The 18,383-nt window shown below is 36.6% G+C and overlaps 1 protein-coding gene across 1 annotated transcript in view; it reads left to right on the top strand.

Moving 5' to 3' along the window:
• The first annotated feature begins 6,706 nt into the window (after positions 1 to 6,706).
• LOC133862980 (ABC transporter C family member 13) overlaps positions 6,707 to 18,383 on the top strand; it is an 89,803-nt gene continuing 78,126 nt past the window's right edge. The window contains exons 1-9 of the mRNA XM_062298931.1: positions 6,707 to 6,860; positions 8,719 to 8,759; positions 8,860 to 8,947; positions 10,258 to 10,413; positions 10,517 to 10,648; positions 11,534 to 11,634; positions 12,546 to 12,609; positions 16,737 to 16,988; positions 17,180 to 17,249. Of these exons, the coding sequence (XP_062154915.1) occupies positions 6,819 to 6,860; positions 8,719 to 8,759; positions 8,860 to 8,947; positions 10,258 to 10,413; positions 10,517 to 10,648; positions 11,534 to 11,634; positions 12,546 to 12,609; positions 16,737 to 16,988; positions 17,180 to 17,249 (946 nt within the window). The 5' untranslated portion in view covers positions 6,707 to 6,818. The remainder of the gene's footprint in view (positions 6,861 to 8,718; positions 8,760 to 8,859; positions 8,948 to 10,257; positions 10,414 to 10,516; positions 10,649 to 11,533; positions 11,635 to 12,545; positions 12,610 to 16,736; positions 16,989 to 17,179; positions 17,250 to 18,383) is intronic.

The following is an 18,383-nucleotide window of genomic DNA, read 5'->3' as shown; positions in this document are numbered from 1 at the left end:
AACTGGAGAGGAGCCGATTCTTTATACATGAGGGTAAAAGTGTAATTTTATTTTTTATGAAATTACACTTTTACCCTTATGTATAAAGAACCGACTCCTCTCCAGTTGCTTTCAACTGGAGAGGATCTTGCTCCGCCTAACTCATCTAATGGAAGAGTCGGCACTGATTGGGTTTATGGGCTTCCTAATTAACTAACACCAATGTTGCTTGAACCAAAAACAAAAACCCACGTTTAAAAATTTAGGGTTAAATACATATTTGGTACCTGTGGTTTAAAAGCTTTATTTTTTGGTATATCTGTTTTAATTCGCATCACAGATGGTACCTGAATTTTGGGAAAAGACGGACTTGATACCTTCGTCTATTTTTCCGTTCAATATTTAACGGTCTGTCACGTGTCAACCCTTGAGAGTTGACACGTGGCACAATATATAAAAATTAAAAATTAAAAAAAATTAAAAGAATAGAACATAAAAATATTTAAAAATTAATTAAAAAGTATAATTAAACTTAGGGGTAATTACCTTTTCCCCCCATGAACTACCGGTCAATGTCATTTTGCCCCCACGAACTACCACTTCGACCAAAAGAGAGCATCAAACTACCATTTTTACACACTTTGCCCCCTTCTGTCAGTCTAATTCATGCAAAGACGTAAATGCCCTAACTCAATTTTGAAAATGACTGAAATACCCTCATTTAAAAAAAAAAAAAGAAAGACTGAATGAAAGGGGTGGCTGCCGCCACCCCTGAGGTGGCCGGGTGGCCTGTGAGCCACCCCCAGAGGTGGCTCCGGCCACCTCTGGGGTGGCTTGCGGCCACCCCGGAAGCTGGGTGGCCGCGCGGCCACCCTAGAAATGACCTCGGGGGGCCGCGCGGCCCCCCCAGGTTCTGGGGAGGTCGTGCGGCCACCCCTTAGGTCGGGGTGGGCCGCGAGCCACCCCAAAGGTGGCTCCGGCCACCTCTGGGGTGGCTCGCGGCCAACCCCGAAAGCTGGGTGGCCGCGCGGCCACCCTAGAAATGACCTAGGGTGGCCGCGCGGCCCCCCCAGGTTCTGGGGAGGCCGTGCGGCCACCCCTTAGGCCGGGGTGGGCCGCGAGCCACCCAGAGGTGGCCGGAGCCACCTCTGGGGGTGGCTCGCAGGCCAACCGACCACCTGCCGCCACCCCTTTTCCTTCAGATTTTTGGTTTTTTTTTTTTTTTTTTTTTTTTAAATATATTAATTTTAATATTTTTTATTAATTACTGTAGAGGGTATTTTGGTCTTTAAGTCAAAATTAACGGTAAAAAATGGCATATTCCATCCAAAATTAACGGAATTCCTGACGGAAGGGGGCAATGTGTATAAAAATGGTAGTTTGATGCTCTCTTTTGGTCGAAGTGGTAGTTCGTGGGGGCAAAATGACATTGGCCGGTAGTTCATGGGGGGAAAAGGTAATTACCCCTTAAACTTAAAAATATTAAAAAAAATTAAAATTTTTATAAAAAGGAGGTGGCTCAGCCATGCCCTTAGCTGACCTGGGGTCGCCAAAGAGAAAAAATAAAAATAAAAAATAAAAAATAAAAAATAAAAAATAAATTATGAGGGTTTGGGCTCTTGGGGGTGGTCGAACCACTCCCAAGGGCCACAGGAGTGGTTCTGCCATCCCTAGACTAGCCGGCCTGAGAGTGGTTCAGCCACCCCCAGACCGGCCGGCTTGGGAGCGGTTCGGCCAACCCCAAGGGCTAAAATCCTCACACTTTTTTTTTCCTCTTTGGCCATAAGGGTGGCTGAACCACCCCCATGGAATGGTTCGGCCACTCCCAGGCTAGGGTTTGACATGGCAAACCGTTAAATATTGGAAGGAAAAATACATGGAGGTACAAAGTTTGTCTTTTTGCAAAACACAGGTATAATTTGTGATGTGAATTGAAACTGAGGTACCAAAAATATAAAATTTTTAAACCACAGGTACCGAATATGTATTTAACCCAAAATTTTAATTGAATCCAACTTTTAAGCTCGATTTGATCCATTGGGCTTCAAATGTGAGCCCAAGTCCTGTCGCCTAAATACTCCCAATATACTGTTTTACAAACCAATAAAATTATTGAGAAAAAGGAAAGACTAATTCAATTTATTACGCTAATTTTATACCGACTAAATTAACATGTTTTAAGTGATTATTTATGTTAGACATTTGAAAAAAAAAAACACTTAAAATATATTATGTCTATTAATATAAAATGAGTGAGATAAATAAAAATGAAAGAGTAAACATTACCGAAAAGAAAAGGTTTGGAATCTAAAAGAAAGAGGAAAATACAATTAAGACCAATATAAATATATATATATATATATGTATTTCTTTATTTATAATTTGTACCATGACGTCGTTGCATGCTTCGATTGAGTTGGAGTGGATATGTGATGTGGAGCGCACCATGAAACCTTTTGCTTTTCAACCAGTCTACCATTTTCGGCAGGAGTAATGCGTAGATCGATGAACAAGGGAATCTTGGTTTATTTTTATTTTTTATTTTTTATTTTTGAAGGAACTTTGTTTGATCCTATGAGAAAAGCTGCCCCACACTGCTCACAGGAAAAAAATAAAAGAAAAGAAAAGCTGCCCCACTGCTCAGAGGAAAAGAAAAAGAGAAAAAAGCTGCTCCACTCACAAAATTTGATATTAAAAAGAGTTCTTTACTTCTTTCTTTTTCCATTCTGGATAGAACAATTACAGAGCGCAAAGCATTTGGAGGTTGGGGCTTTAAGGATTAAATTAAATCTGGAGTTCTGAAAAGTTATATTTATGGCTATGTTTGACAACCCATTTCTTCACTCTCATCTTTATTTTATTTTCTTTTTCTTTTTTTTTTTTTTTTAAAAAAAGTCAACTTTAAAGACAGAAATTTCTCGAAAAAATTGTTTAGGTTAGAGGTCCTAGATTTAAAATATTTGTAAACTCAAATATTAAATTTGGGACAAAAATTTCTCACAAATTGATTTGTAAAAAATTTCTTAAAAACTAACTTCTAATTGTGACATGTGTCATTTGCATGTGAAAAACACATATTTTTTTAGTTGCATGTGCTTCTCGCATGCTTTTTTAATAGTTTAAAGAACATATGTTGATTTTAGAGGCCGATTTGTATAAGTTTTTTAGAAACCAGTTTTTTTAAAAAATTTGTCCAACTTTTTTCACTTTTTATATTATATCAATCACTTTTGATTACTTTTTTAATTAAAAAATCCACTACAAAACAAATTTTTTTTATTCTTCTTTATAAAAAATTAATAATTTCCTTTTACTTTATATCACATTTATTACTACTATAAAAAAAAAAAATTACCTAAAAAATCTTTACCAAACACACCTTATATCTCACTGTTTTATATGCCTATCTCCATTTTCTATGATAGTATTTGTGAGACTGTCTCAAGTTGAACTCTTTTTAGTCTCACCAAGCCAATGTCTACCACAAGAAAAGGTCATTTTAGTGTGGTTTTTAATAGCTGACTAGATCTTTTAGCATTCATCATGGTCATCAACTTCAGTAGCATCAACTCCCATCCCATTCATATTTTATTAAATTGATCATTTGGTCTTGCTTTTCGGCTATTAATTAATTAATTATTATTATTATTTTATTTTTAATAAATATTGATCTAAGGACAGATGGGAATTGCAACATAAGTTTAGTGGGATGAAAGTTAAGTATATAGCATTACTCTAAAAATATAATAGTGATGACAACATTTTAAGTTAATTATCAGTTAATTAATTTGGGGGCACTACAGGACATCGTCCAGCTAAAATGAGCTTGCTTGCCATAACTCATTATAGAGAGAGTAATGCTAAAAGAAATATTCATGTCTCCTTTGTGTCATTTTAAAATTAATGTAACTTTTAAAATTATGATATGATCAAAATCTAATTACCTATGGCATGGCAATACTATTAAAAATTTAGCGAAAGATAGGAGGAAATATCTATTTGATAATAATTGAAATTTTAGAGAGTAAATCAATTAAATTTATAATTACTAAAAAAATGAGCGGGAATGAAGATGAGTTACAAATGACTTATAAATGAATTACAATGGAGCGTTTGATATTAGGAGGTTTTGTTTTGTTTTGTGTTTTTTTTTTTTCCTTAAATTTTTGAAACATATGAATTCCTTAATAAAAAATTGATGTGAAAATTAAAATTTTAAATTGGTGGTATGGCAATATATCCATGTTGGTACATTTATAGATTATTGTAGACAGGGCTATCAAAACTATTTGACCCGACCCGCTTGACTCGACTCATTTGATCTACTAACTCATTAAGAGCCAACTCTAACATGACCCGTTTAGATAAAAATGTCAGACATTTCGATCCTAACACGATCCATTTAAATAACGGGTTAACTCGACCCAATCTGTTTGGCATATTATGTAATAAAGTCTATAAAAATAAAAATAAAAACACAAATTTAAATTAAAAAAAATCATATTGGTTGAATAATCATATTATTTCACAGTTGAAATATGAAACATTGAGTTGTTTTATTGTTTACTTGTTCTGGTTCAACTTTTAAGTTCGAAAACTTGAAAGAAAAAAAAATTCGCTAATTTTGTTTAGTCTTTGTATTTTTTGTTCAAGTTCTAACTCTATAAAATAAAAAGACTTATTTTGTTTTTTGTGAGATTTTTTTAGTTTAGTCTTTACACTTTAGACAATGAGAGAAAGAGAGAGGTAACGTGATTGTTTTGATTTAATTTTTAATGTTGAAAAAAAATGTTGAAAAAAAATGTTTAAGTATATAGATCCAACGGGTCGACCCACTGGTCAAACCAGTTTGTTTGACCCTATAATAACAATTTTATTAAACAGGTCTAACGAGTTAACATTTTTATGACCCAAACCCTTTTAAGCTTAATTATAACCCTTTAATTTCGTGTCGGATTTGCGGGTTGTGTCAAAAATTGCCAGCTTTTATTGTAGTAAGGGGAAATGCGACACAATCTCATGGGATTGTGACACAATATTTGAGAAAAAAAATTGGGATGTCTAGCATTTCTCTTGTAGTAAACAGGACAATACCTCTAGGGTTGTCAATTTGTATTCGTGTATCGGGTTCAAGTCGTGTCGAGATATTGATATAAGACTATATATGTTAACTTTAACTCGATCCATTTAATTAAATGAGTAAACAATTCAACCATAATCCTTCAATTTTTAATTATGTTCGTGTCGAGTTTGCATGTTATGTTAAAAATTACTTGCCATTATGTCGTGTGTCGGGTTCGAATTGTATCGAAACATATATATAAAACTAAATAGGTCTATCCTAAAAAAACATATTTAATTAAACGGTTCAAACTTATTAAGTCTAATATTTTAATTTTATGTATGAGTTTTTGGGTAATAGAGAAGTTTCTCTCTTTTCCATATTGAGAAATGCTATATGTACTTAAATTTTTACAAAGGGAGCCTCACTAGGTGATGTGGAGCTTATTCATTGGATATGATTAAAACAATTAATAAAAAAAAATGTTATGAGCACCAATGAATAAATTTCACATCTTCTTAGTAAGGCTGCCTTTTTTTATAGGGATAATTGCACCGGAGGTCCCTGTGGTATACCATAATTATTTTTCACTCCCTATGGTTTAAAAAGTTCACTGGAGGTCCTCGTGATATGCAATAATTACAAATCGATCCCTGGCGTCAAATTCTGTTAAAATTTTTAACAGATTCCGTCAAATGCCACGTCAGCGCCACGTGTCGTCATCTTATTGGTGACACGTGGCGCTGACATGTCTAATTTTAATAAAATAATATAAATTTATTAAAAAATAAATAAAAAATACTTATTTTTTTTAAAAAAAAAACAAAAACAAAAAAAAAAAGAAAAAAACAAAAATGGGAAAGGGGTGGCCTGGCCACCCCCAAAAGGGGTGGCCAGGCCACCAACAGCCCATGGGGGTGGCCGCGCGCCACCCCCAGAGGCCGCCGGCGGTGGCGCGCGGCCACCCCCAGTGGCCGGGGGTGGCGCTCGGCCACCCCCAGGCCATTGGGGGTGGCCTTCGGGCCACCCCTAGATCTTCTAAGGGTGGCCCGATGGCCACCCCCGGCCACTGGGGGTGGCCGCGCACCACCCCCAGAGGCCACCTGGGGTGGCGCGCGGCCACCCCCAGTGGCCATCGGGCCACCCTTAGTAGATCTAGGGGTGGCCCGAAGGCCACCCCCTGGGCCTTGGGGGTGGCCGCGCGCCACCCCCTGCAGCCACTGGGGGTGGCGCGCGGCCACCCCCAGTGGCTGGGGGCGGCCAGGCCACCCCCAAAGGGGTGGCTGGGCCACCCCTTCAGCTTCTTTTTTTTTTTTTGTTTTTTTTTTTGAATTTTTTTTATAAAAAAATAAGTATTTTTATTTATTTTTTAATAAATTTATATTTTTTATTACGATAGACACGTGTCGCCATCTTATTGGCGACACGTGGCGCTGACGTGGCATTTGACGGAATCTGTTAAAAATTTTAACAGAATTTGACGCCAGGGATCGATTTGTAATTATTGCATATCACGAGGACCTCCAGTGAACTTTTTAAACCATAGGGAGTGAAAAATAATTATGGTATACCACAGGGACCTCCGGTGCAATTATCCCTTTTTTATAACCATGTTTTTGATAACCATGCCACGTGTTAAACATACAAGTTTGTCCTCTTGACTTTTGAAAAACGAACTCGCTCGAAGTATAAATCAGCATTGACGGGGGGGCATGAGGGAAGCCGAGTCCGAAGCTCTGTAACCTTGGCTCCTTGCAGTGTACACTTCAAACGATCCATGGACGACTTCACGGCTCTAATTTGCCCTAATTCCCCATCCGTACGTTCTCGCATTCCCTTTCTCGGTTCCTGACAGTCGCTCTTTCTTCCTTTCTTTCTCTAATTCATTCATTGCCTCCGTTTGGTAGCCGAGAAAACTTTTGAGGAAAAGAAGAGAAAATTTAGCTGAGTGTTGAAGAAAGGTTTTTTTTGGAAATATAACGGAGAATTATTGTACTTTATTTCTTCTGTGAAGCTGTTTGGTAGCCGAGACAATTTTGAAGAAGAGAAAAGAGAATTGACCACACTAACTTCACCTCTGAAATATTGAGTCTAATTGAACCTCAGCTTTACCTCCGTTTCGTAGCTGAGAAAATTTTGAAGAAAAGAAAATAAAATGAACTAAATGTTGAAAAAAGGTTTGAACCTCTTAATGTCTTTTATTTTCCCTCATTTTCTTGGGCAGCCAAACGGAAAAAGTTGAAAATTTGGAGGAAAAGAAATAGAAAAGTAACTGAAACTTTGTTGGTTTATTTACATGTTCTTTTGGTTTTCCAAGAAAATGACCAGCTGTCAAGCCTGTTATCACACAATGCCAAATTTTGATGTTATGCTTAGTTGAGTGTAGTTTTATGCTTTTAACGGGTTTAAATTTTGAATATGTTCTATTGTCCTTTCTTTTCTCAGCAGCCAAATAGAGCGTTGTCACAATTTTTGTCTTCCTTACTTTCATTGAAACTGTTCCTGGATTTATCATTTGGAGCAGATGTATCATTTTTGTGCATAATATTTGGACTCTGTTTTCAATTTAGATATTGTTAAACTGCTTATAAAGAAAAGAAAAAAAAGCTAAACCCGCATTTGGTTTCTGAGAAAATGCACGAGAGAAAAAGCATTTTAAATTAGATTTCAAGGCTCGTTCGTGGTGTGCTAGAAATGTTTTCGATATTTTCATGTTTTGATGCAATTGAACATTGTTCATTGAAGGAATTTTTTATTTAATTTTTTTTTTTAATGATCAATGGAAAATTATGTAGTGAAAAACAGAAAATTCTAGCAAATTTTTTTTTTTTTTTGAACCAGGCCTCTACCCCTCTCCCGCCACTCCTTTGTGCCGCCACCACCACTTTCCTCCACCCATTTCTCATGCTGCCACCATCATTTCCCTCCCTTTTCCCCTCACTGCCACCACCATCACTGCCCCCGCCCTTCTCCCGCCATCAATGCCACCACAACTACCATTGTCCACCTACGTTTTGTGGGTTTTTGTTGGTCTTGAAATAGAGATTTTCGATGCAACATAAAACTATGAAATTATTTTTAGGGTCTCAAACTAAATAACAGAAAACAGATCATTCCCCGAAAGTCTATTGAAAACATTTTACGTCAAGGCGAATGGAGCCTAAGCTATTTTTCTTTTTGAACTGTGTTGGATCATGAGAAAAAGAAGTTGCTTCACCGAGGTCAGCCTAAGCCATGACATGCCTTGTTGGGGTGATAATTTTCCATTTTCAATAATTTCGTTTTGTTTTTCTTTCTTTTCCACAGTTCTCTTAATAACCGAATTGATGGTCTCTACTTTTGCAATCAATTTATTATTTTATTTTCTCACTCTATCAGTGTTTCACTGAATTATTTGTGGTAACATATCTGGACCCTTTTCTTCCTTTAATATTCATGAAGACAAAATAATCTGGACTCTTTTTTGTCATAGACTTTGCTAATCTGTTTGGTTGCTGAAAAATCTGAAAAGAAACCTAGACTTAAGCAATACTGAGGCTAATGCAATTACTGGCTTAGTTGGGTTTTTCATTTTTCATAATTTAAAATGAAATTGATTGCGTAATATGACAAAAAAATTGGAAGTAAAAGGGAATAGATTCTGATCATGAATTGACATTTTCCTTTCTGGTTTCCAGGTATGGGATGGAAATCGAATATCCGAGTGTTTCGCCAACATATATCCTTATAGTTCGAGGGCTTAGTCATTAGTGATAATTTACTTTGATGCAAAAAATAGTTGATGTTTTGACAAATTGCATTTCCTTAATGACGTGTACGGTTTTAGGTTTTGGAGTGAATTTGGTGACTGTTGTTATGATTTCTGTCATCGTAATTACTCAGAGGAGTGCCAGACAAAATTGGAGGGTGGGTCCTAAGTTATATTTTCTCAGTTTGGTTGTTTAGAGGGCCACGGAAACCTAAATCTATATTGAGTTGAAGTTTCCAATATTTATTTTTGTTTGTTTGTTCCTTTGTCTGAACTAGACTCTGATTAGATGCTTAAAGAAAATGAAAAGGAACAAGGAAAGCCAGATGACTGTCAACTGGTTACACTCTCTCTTTTTTTACTCCTTTGCCTCAGATCTCAATGATTTCTTTGTGAACTCTTCTTGTGAACTTCTATGCATAAAACACACTCACATGCACACACATGGAAAGAGAATAGAACACATTTTCTATTTGTCCATGTTAATGTTTCTTCCCCTAGGAATTGCTTTCTTACTGAAAAGACCTTTCTTTTTAACGCTTGTAACTATTGATAAATTGATCAATTTACATCATATTTACCTTTAGCCACTGGATGATTTTTTAAATTTGTCTTTCTCAATGAATAGGAAGTTCAACTTATGGTTCTAACTTTTTCTATTTTATTGATAAATAATTTCTTGTTCCTTGACGAACAAGAAATCTCATATTGAATTTGAAATTTGGTCTATCACATTTAGCACATAAAGATATGAGCTCAAACTTGACAATGATGAAATCTGCAAAACGTTTTCATGTCTTCAACCAATCTGTGATATCATCAGTTGATTTGCCTTTAGATCTTTTTCCCTCTAAAATCCACTAGAGGTCTATGGGCTTCCATTTATTAATTAGAAAACATTATTACGTATTTCTTTTTCTTTTCCCACCTTAACTTTTGCAGACAGTCCTATATTGCACTTTCCACCTATTGTACTGTCAGTTTGCTGAAAGTCTGGCTTGATCTTCGAATTGATGTTTTTCTTTTCCACTTGTTTGACTCGTAAAAAGAATATAATCAATAAGTTCAATAAACTAATATTATAATGCATAAAATAGAACTCATTCACTGTGTACACAAGAATTTATTCATTTTATTCTTTACACTGTTATGCATTCTAAATTTCTAATCATCTGCATATGTCATAACTAGTGTCCTGTTATCTTTAGTGTTTGTAGTATTTTTGGCTTTTGGCTCGTGTATCCTAAAAGGGATTCTTTGAAATCAGTGGTATACGCATAAACAATATGATATCTATCAAGCTTCTTTATTTACTTCTGAACTGTGTAGAGCATGGTTTCTGGTTTCTTATTTGATTCTAATTTACATAGGAAGTTGGGTGTTCTGTTGTTTGTGTCGGTGTATTTTTTTTTTCAAATTTCATGTGAAGAAGTTGTTAGGTACACTAAACTTTCAGAAGATTATGCAGATAAATGTACTAGAAAAGTTCTTCCTGCATTATTTTCCTGCTTTTGGAGCGTGTTTGTCTTTTTTGGACGTTGTTTTGCTTTTAAAGAAAGCACTTCATGGAGATTTTATTGTTCATCATGAATGGGTTTTCAGATGTTCTCAGTTTGCAGTCTGGGTAAGCTTTTCAACTTCTAGTCTTTGGGTACATTGTTTTTAATTTAATTTTTTATATTAACTTTATGTACGTGTTCTTAGTTTTTGCTTTTACAAATATGTAGGCAACTATCATACTCTTTTCAAGGTCGGCCAACTATCAGTTCATGTTTTGCAACTTGGTGCTTTGTTTCTGGTGGATTGTAAAACCACTATTGGGCATCCTTTACTTGCTAGCAACATTTTCTTCGTTGGAGGTACTATTTCTCTCTTAGAAATTTCTTCTTGCCATGTTCTGTTGTCTGCCGTGGTTTTTTCTGTTGGTAAATTTTCCATTTCTGGATGGACATTACATTGCCTATTCCTATTTGCCTGTTTTATTTGCTTCACTCCACATAATCCAGATCTCAATAGTTGCATAGCATGGTCACAAACATACACGCTAAGTTATCTTCTGTGGTGAAGAAGGCTTAAATCAGTTCTTTAAAACTTTAACACCTGGGATGGTTTTATTGTTGTAAAATGCTTCATTGGTTTTTACTTTTCATGAAAAGAAAAAGGTGTCTGGATGACCAGATGTGGGACGGTTGCAACTAGAACTTACCTCTTCATATTTTTTCAATGTCCTATATCTATCTATATTTATATATATATATATATATGAGATAGAGATGTAGCTGAATAAAACGAGATAGAGATAACGAAATAGATAAGAAGGGGCTAAATGAGATAGAGATGTAGCTGAATAATGATCTTAAAAAAGTAGCTTGACTGTGTGTACAGGTAACTAAATACACTCCGTTGTCTGACAACTCCTCCAAACCAGAGAGTCTATACAGGCTTAATATGACCGCTCTAAAAACTGAAACACTATAATGATGCCAAATAGGTGATGAGATTACTTAAGTTCTTATTAATGAGGTTTTTATACAATCTTAAGAGTACTTGGAAGATGATATCTTTTAGCCCGAAAGCCTTTTAGGTTGTGATTAAAATTCCTCATCTTGGGGACCTTTTAAAGTCTTTCCAACTCTTTGGCACATTGTACTAAATTCTGAATTGCTTAGGTACTGTAAAATCATGTGGTATCTGAAAGTTTTTGCTAGATGGAATCACAATTCATTACAAGTTTAATTTGACAGATTTTGAGATGTCTTAAAGAAAGCTGTGCTGTTTTGATGGATATCGTGTTTGGCATATCCATTAACATTATCAGAATAAAGCAGACATCTTCCAAGAGCAGGTATTATCTGGGTTAATTATTCTTTTCTAATCCTGTTCTTTCTGGATCATAGTCACATCTAGAAAATTATTAAGGAGAATTCAGGTGGCATTATGATTGGTATTGGCTTTGGAAAAAAATTTATGTCTCTGGATAATTTTTGTAAAATACCCTGTTATGAATACAAGAAAGCTTATGACCAAGAAGAGTATTTAAAGGAGAACAACGGATTATGAGGTTTCTTTCCAATTTTAAGAGTATGGTTACCATTTTCTCTCTCCCCCCCAAAAAAAGGGGATAGAAAAACAGTAACTATTTTATTATTTTTTCTGGGACAAGATTTCATTCTTGCTTCATAATTAATATCACTTGGCCGAATAACATGAGGCCAGCAGCCTGCCCCCCTCTTAAAAAAAAAGAAAAAAAGTACATGCTTTCTTTTGTTCTGCAGTTATTTACCATATAATGGCTCAATTGATGCCACCAGAATATTTCTTCTACGCTTGCGTAAACCAATAACTCCCCCTCTTGTAGTTGATAATGTAGTGGCCTTTCAAGACATTGCTTAACATGGTGTTGCACTATCATTTAAGAAAAGTAGAAGGTTTTGGGTTCTACACTTGATAATAAAGCGATATAGGAGATTTGCATATATGAGGGCAATTCCCCCACTAAAAACTTGAATATCCAAATTGATCTAGTAATTGCGGTAGGTTACAATTCTTAGCATATAATTTTGTGGTGGGCTGTGATTCCATTTTACTTTAATTATCAACAATATGGTGGTAAAGTTATTATAGCAAGCATTTTATGCTATATTATTTACTCATTGGACTTCTAAGTGTACTTTATGTGGAGAGGATGTAACACTTTGTCCTAATCAATATCGTATTAATGAGATCCATTGACGATACTGTCTTGCCAAATTGTAGTTCATTGGAAGAGTCACTTATGCCCACTGACATTGACCTTGAGGAAGATGGTCATAGGGATTCTGTAAGTATTATGCGATCATCTAAATTTATCTCCATGGATTTTCTTTTCATTTTGTCAAATTATTTAGTTGCTTATATTCTCTATTTTTCAATATATTTGGTGATAAAATTCAACCAAGGTAAGAAGTTATATGTAATTATCCATTGGGAAAGCTATTTTCCAAAGCAATTCCTATGTACACCCATTCCTGAAGATTTTATTTCAGTTCTAACCTTTTAAGCTTCGTAGCTGGGCATTGGTTGCTAAAGAACATTGTCCTACTAGGAAAATGTATTTCCCATCAAGCATGTTTCCAAAATGGATATGTATGTCTATGGGGAAATTTCTAGCCAACACTTCAGGAAGCACTTAAAGGCATATGGGGAACTTTATTAATTTGATTGGAATCCTTCCGGAAATTCATGGGAAACTTGTTTTCACTATTCCAAGATCTTGCTTCTTTGTGTTTCCTTAGTCTTCCATAAGGTGATTCTCAAACATCTTTTATAAGTTCCTTTTGTTTTTCCTTGAAATTTCTTCCTAGTTCCAAATGCTTCCTTAACTAGTTTTTTTTCGATCCAACCCAAATCAACCACACAATCACATATGTAGCAATATATATAAATGTATATCAAAATAAAATTATTGCAGTGATAATAACTCAAACCACCATTAGAGATAAATCAATCACAGATCAACACAAAGATTTTGTTGACGAAGTGGAAACCCTTTGAACACATCAAAAATAAAAACTACTCCGTGGCAGCCAAACCCAGGGAATCACCATAATTTAGAAGACTAGACTACTAACAAAGTAAACTTACAATCCCTTGTAAAATAATCAGACCATCTGTAGGATGACCCACTCCCCGCGTGTCTTTGCTCAAACTCCCGTCTAATCTTCTACTAGTGCATCTCCTTACCGACCTACTAGTAGACTTCTTTGTGGTTGAAGGTTGTGTACGGAGTAGTTTGAAAGAACAAACTCCAAGAGAGAGAAAAGTACAAGATTTGCAAATTTTCACTCTCGAGGCAAGTTTGAAAAGAGCTTCAATGCTACTTTTGTCTCTCTGATTCCAAAGAAAAATGATGTCTTGGATGTGAGAGACTTTCGGCCTATCAGTCTTATTGGGGGAATTTACAAGATTATTTCCAAAGTCCTTGCGAACAGGTTTAAATCAGTTTTGGGTAAGATTATTTCAAACACCCAAAATGCGTTCATAGGTGGTCGACAAATCTTGGATTCAGTGCTTATTGCTAATGAATGTGTGGATAGTCAAATTCGTTCGGGGGATTCTGGGTTGCTGTGTAAGTTGGATTTGGAAAAGGCCTATGATCATGTGAATTGGGACTTCTTGCTTTACTTACTACAACGTTGTGGCTTTGGGGAGAAATGGAGGGCTTGGATTCGTTTTTGCATCTCTATGGTGAGATTCTTCATCCTTGTCAATGGAACTCCGTCGGGTTTCTTTACCAGCTCTCGCGGGTTGCGACAAGGTGATCCTCTGCCACCTTTATTATTTGTGGTGGTTATGAAGGCTTTGAGCCAGATGCTGGTTGTTGCGTTGGAGTAGGGTTCGATGACTGGTTTTGCAGTGGGACATAGAGAGTTAGAGGCAATAGTAGTGAATCATTTATTGTTTGCTGATGATACGTTAATTTTTTGTGGGGCGTAAGAAGAACAAATTCGCATCTGAGGTGCATCTTTCTTTGCTTTGAGGTAGCATCGGGCTTAAGGATCAATCTAGGAAAATCAGAAATTGTTCCTATTGGTGAGGTGGAGGATGTTGAAGGGTTGGCTCAGCTTTTGGGGTTGTCGGGTTGGTTCTTTGCCTATGACTTACTTGGGTATGCCTTTGGGTGCCTTTTACAAGTCCGTATCTACTTGGAAAGGGGTAGTTGAGAAAATGGAAAGGAAGTTGGCTGGATGGAAGCGTATGTATTTGTCAAAGGGCGGGCGGTTGAATCTTATTAAGAGCACGCTGTCCAATTTCCCCACGTATCTCCTGTCGTTGTTCCCTATTCCTTTGAGGGTGGCTAATCGTTTTGAAAAAATCCAGAGGGATTTCTTATGGGGTGGCATAGGGGATGAGGCCAAATTTCATTTAGTGAAATGGAACAGGATTTGTACTCCGTTGCATTCAGGTGGGTTGGGAGTTCACAACCTCACCCAGTTTAATCAAGCTCTTCTGGGTAAATGGTTGTGGAGATATGGTAGGGAGAGAGAGGCTTTATGGCGTTTGGTGATTGACGCCAAATTTGGGAGCCTAAAGGGTGGGTGGTGTTCTATTGAGGTGTTGGGTTCCTATGGAGTGGGGGTTTGGAAATATATCAGGGAGAAGTTTTGCAATTATGTTCGGTTTGTGGTAGGGGATGGGTCACATATCAATTTCTGGCATGATTGGTGGTGTGGGGAGAGATCTTTGAAGCACTGTTATCCAGTTCTGTATAGTATTGTGAGGAACAAAGCTGCAATGGTGGTGGATAATTTGGCTGTTCATAATGGAAATATCCATTGTAATGTTCTCTTTACGCGGCAACTCCAGGACTGGGAGATGGAGATGGTGCTTTCCTTCTTCGAGCGGTTGTACTCCACTTCGATTCGACAAGGAGAGGGTGACAAGTTAGTTTGGAACCTCTCTACAAGGGGCTATTTTGAAGTAAGGTCATATTATAAAGTGCTCAGTAGGAAAGAAGGCCCATCATTCCAGTGGAAGAATATATGGTGTGCTAAGGCTCCGACAAGGGTGGCGTTCTTTGTATGGTCTGCAGCTTTAGGAAAAATATTGACCCATGACAATCTGCGAAAGAGGAATATTGTGGTTATTGAGTGGTGTTGTATGTGTAAAAAGAAGGGGGAGTCTATTGACCATCTGTTACTTCATTGCGACACCGCCCGTGAGCTTTGGAGCTTTATGTTTTCTTTATTTGGAGTTGAGTGGGTCATGCCACAAACGGTGTTGGAATTGTTGACTACATGGGGTGCATTTTTTGGGCATGGCCTAGCTAAAAAAGTTTGGCGGTTAGTTCCTTATTGTGTTTTGTGGAGCATTTGGCGAGAGCGGAATGTGAGGCTTTTTGAAGATGTCGAGACTGTAATGGTAGTGTTAAGGAAGCGTGTGCTTAACACGCTATATCTTTGGATAGCGTCCCGTCTTTGCCACCTAGGTGTTTCTACTTTTGTAGACTTTCTAAATTTATTAGTTGTTCCTCCCGTTTAGGGGCACTTTTGTATACTTCCCGTTTATTAGGGTTGCGCCCCTCTGCGCTTTTTTATTGAATTTGAAATTACTTATAAAAAAAAAAGATATTAAATGGTGAATTTAATTATTTTAATTAATACTTTAACACTCTCTCTCACGTGTAAACTCAAACTCTTTCTTAACAAGTGAGGCCCAATATGTGAAATATTTAATTGAAATGTGGATAAACTATGGAGTTAGTGTTTGAATTCAGGAGTTCTGCTTTGATACCATGCTAAATCACCATTTATCCGAAAAGCTTAAGCTTATAGGAAATGATGAATTTAATCGTTTAATTAATATTTTAACAAAGATAACGTCCCACTCTATTCTTGTATTTATAATTTAGAAGCTTTCTATAATTTCATTAGAAGAAAATGCCGCTATGTGAATCTGGGGATTTAGCCCCTATCAGAGTAGCGTGACTTCATAATGATTAGCAGGTCAGTTAGGACATGGCCTTACATGGCATGCCTAATCAAGCTTATATCCAGTTTGACCGACGCCTGGCAGCTGTAATAAACTTTCCTTACGAGAAAAATTAGTGAAATGCTTGCTGTTTGGTTAGTTCTCAACTACCTTATAATTTACTAACTGGTAAACAGTGATGTCATCAACAACAACAGTTAACTGCCTTTTCTTTTTCTTCTTCATCTTTTTTTTTTTTTTTTTTTCCTTTTCTTTTCTTTTCTAATAAAGAGTATAATGTCACTCTTTACTTTCTAGAGGAATCCTTTACCATGAAGAGCACAATTTCATTTATGTAATCATTGCATATAAATCATAGGAATTGAGGCTTATAATCCTAACAAGACTACTACTCTTGAATGCTGTCTATTTTAAGTCTTCTCCGTCCTTTTCCCAGAAGCTGACAAATTCATACCAATTGTAATTTGATTGTCAAAGGGAAACACACAGAGCTACTGGGATCTTATGACATTTAAATCTATCACTTCTGTGTTGAATCGTGGTGTGATAAAGCAGCTGGACTTTGAAGATTTGCTTAGGCTACCTGCTGATATGGATCCATCTTCCTGTCATAATACATTGTTAAGCTGTTGGCGAGATCAGTGGATTAGTAATCGCTCTAATCCCTCATTGTTTAGAGCAATCTGTTGTGCATATGGGTGGCCATATGTTCGCCTAGGTTTGTTAAAGGTATTTCTAATTTTGTAGATGGTTTAGTTTTTATTTTGATAATGCTGCCTCTAATTCCTGCTCTGTCTCTTTAAGATAGGGAAGTAAGACATGTAGCACATAGTTTTGTTCTTTTTGGGTTGTTTAAATAACTTTACATAATATTTTTTGGCAGATTTCAATTAATTGAAATTGTATTGGCATATTGCTAGGTGCTTAATGATTGTATTGGTTTTGCGGGACCATTGCTTCTCAATAAGCTGATTCGATTTCTTCAACAAGGTTTTGCTGCAAATGATCACTTCTTAGTTGTGATTCTTCCAATGTTGAAAAGCAATTATCATATGATCCATTACATCACTGCATGATTCATTTCCATTGTTTTTTTAGAACATTCTTTCTAATTTTGGGTGGAACCTCAATTTTATTTAATATAATTTTTTCTTCTAAGCCATTAATTGTTGGCCCAATCTTTTGGCCTTTGTTGGTTTTGTAGATGTAGATCATAGACTGAACCACGTAAATCTTTTGTGTTTATTTTCTTTATTCCCTTTAATTTCCTTTAGGTCTATGCATTTCTGCAGTAATAACTTCATTGAAGAAAACAGGAAAATTAAAACAGGTTTCATAAGTCATCAGACACCCAAGGGGTATTAGTATACAAAAGTCACTCATGGGGTACAGGGGGAGGTAGGGTATACAAGCATATCATGAGTGATATTGCCAAAAATGTTGGATACCTAGTCCCATTGTGCCAAAGAATGAGCAGGAGTGTTCTTTGAAAGGTGGATCTTCCTGGCGGACCATGTTGGACACTGGGATGGGAAGTGGTGAATATCGCACACCAAGGGCGTGTTAGAATATTTGATATTATTTTCTAGGTTGATTTATTTCCTTATGTATTTGAGGGTTTAGTCTATGGTTTCTTGCCCACTTCTCATTCTCTCTCTATAAATAGAGAGCTATGTAACATGATTTAATATACTTCAATATACAAGATGTAGTCCATACGTGTCTCTCCGCTTCGGCTCTTCTGCTCCTCTTTCTCTTTTATATTTTATTTTTCAATGTATTAAACATGGTATCAGAGCCACTTTTTTGTGGCCTTCAACAAACGTCTTTGATGTTTCCTGGCGTTCTCTTTTAACAATCTCGTTGTTCAGATCGTCCACACGCCGCCACATGCCCCCGCTTGCGCTGCCTATCTCTTCTCAGCCTTCCTTTGACAAAATTCTAGGAATCTAAAACTAGAATCAGGTCTTTAAGGTACAAATCTATCGATATGTGGAAGACTTGTCACCATTGGCCACCGCATGCGCCACCGACATAATCTTCACATGCCTCACTCGTTGCCACCGTGACTCTTTGTCCAAACAACCATTGAAAGTGGTTTGTCAGACCAAGATCGGTGGATTT

Source organism: Alnus glutinosa, chromosome 3 (assembly GCF_958979055.1).
Source record: "Alnus glutinosa chromosome 3, dhAlnGlut1.1, whole genome shotgun sequence".
NCBI classification, from domain to species: domain Eukaryota; kingdom Viridiplantae; phylum Streptophyta; class Magnoliopsida; order Fagales; family Betulaceae; genus Alnus; species Alnus glutinosa.
The sequence above is the reverse complement of the archived record's forward strand: the minus strand, read 5'-3'. Positions and strand labels throughout refer to the sequence as shown.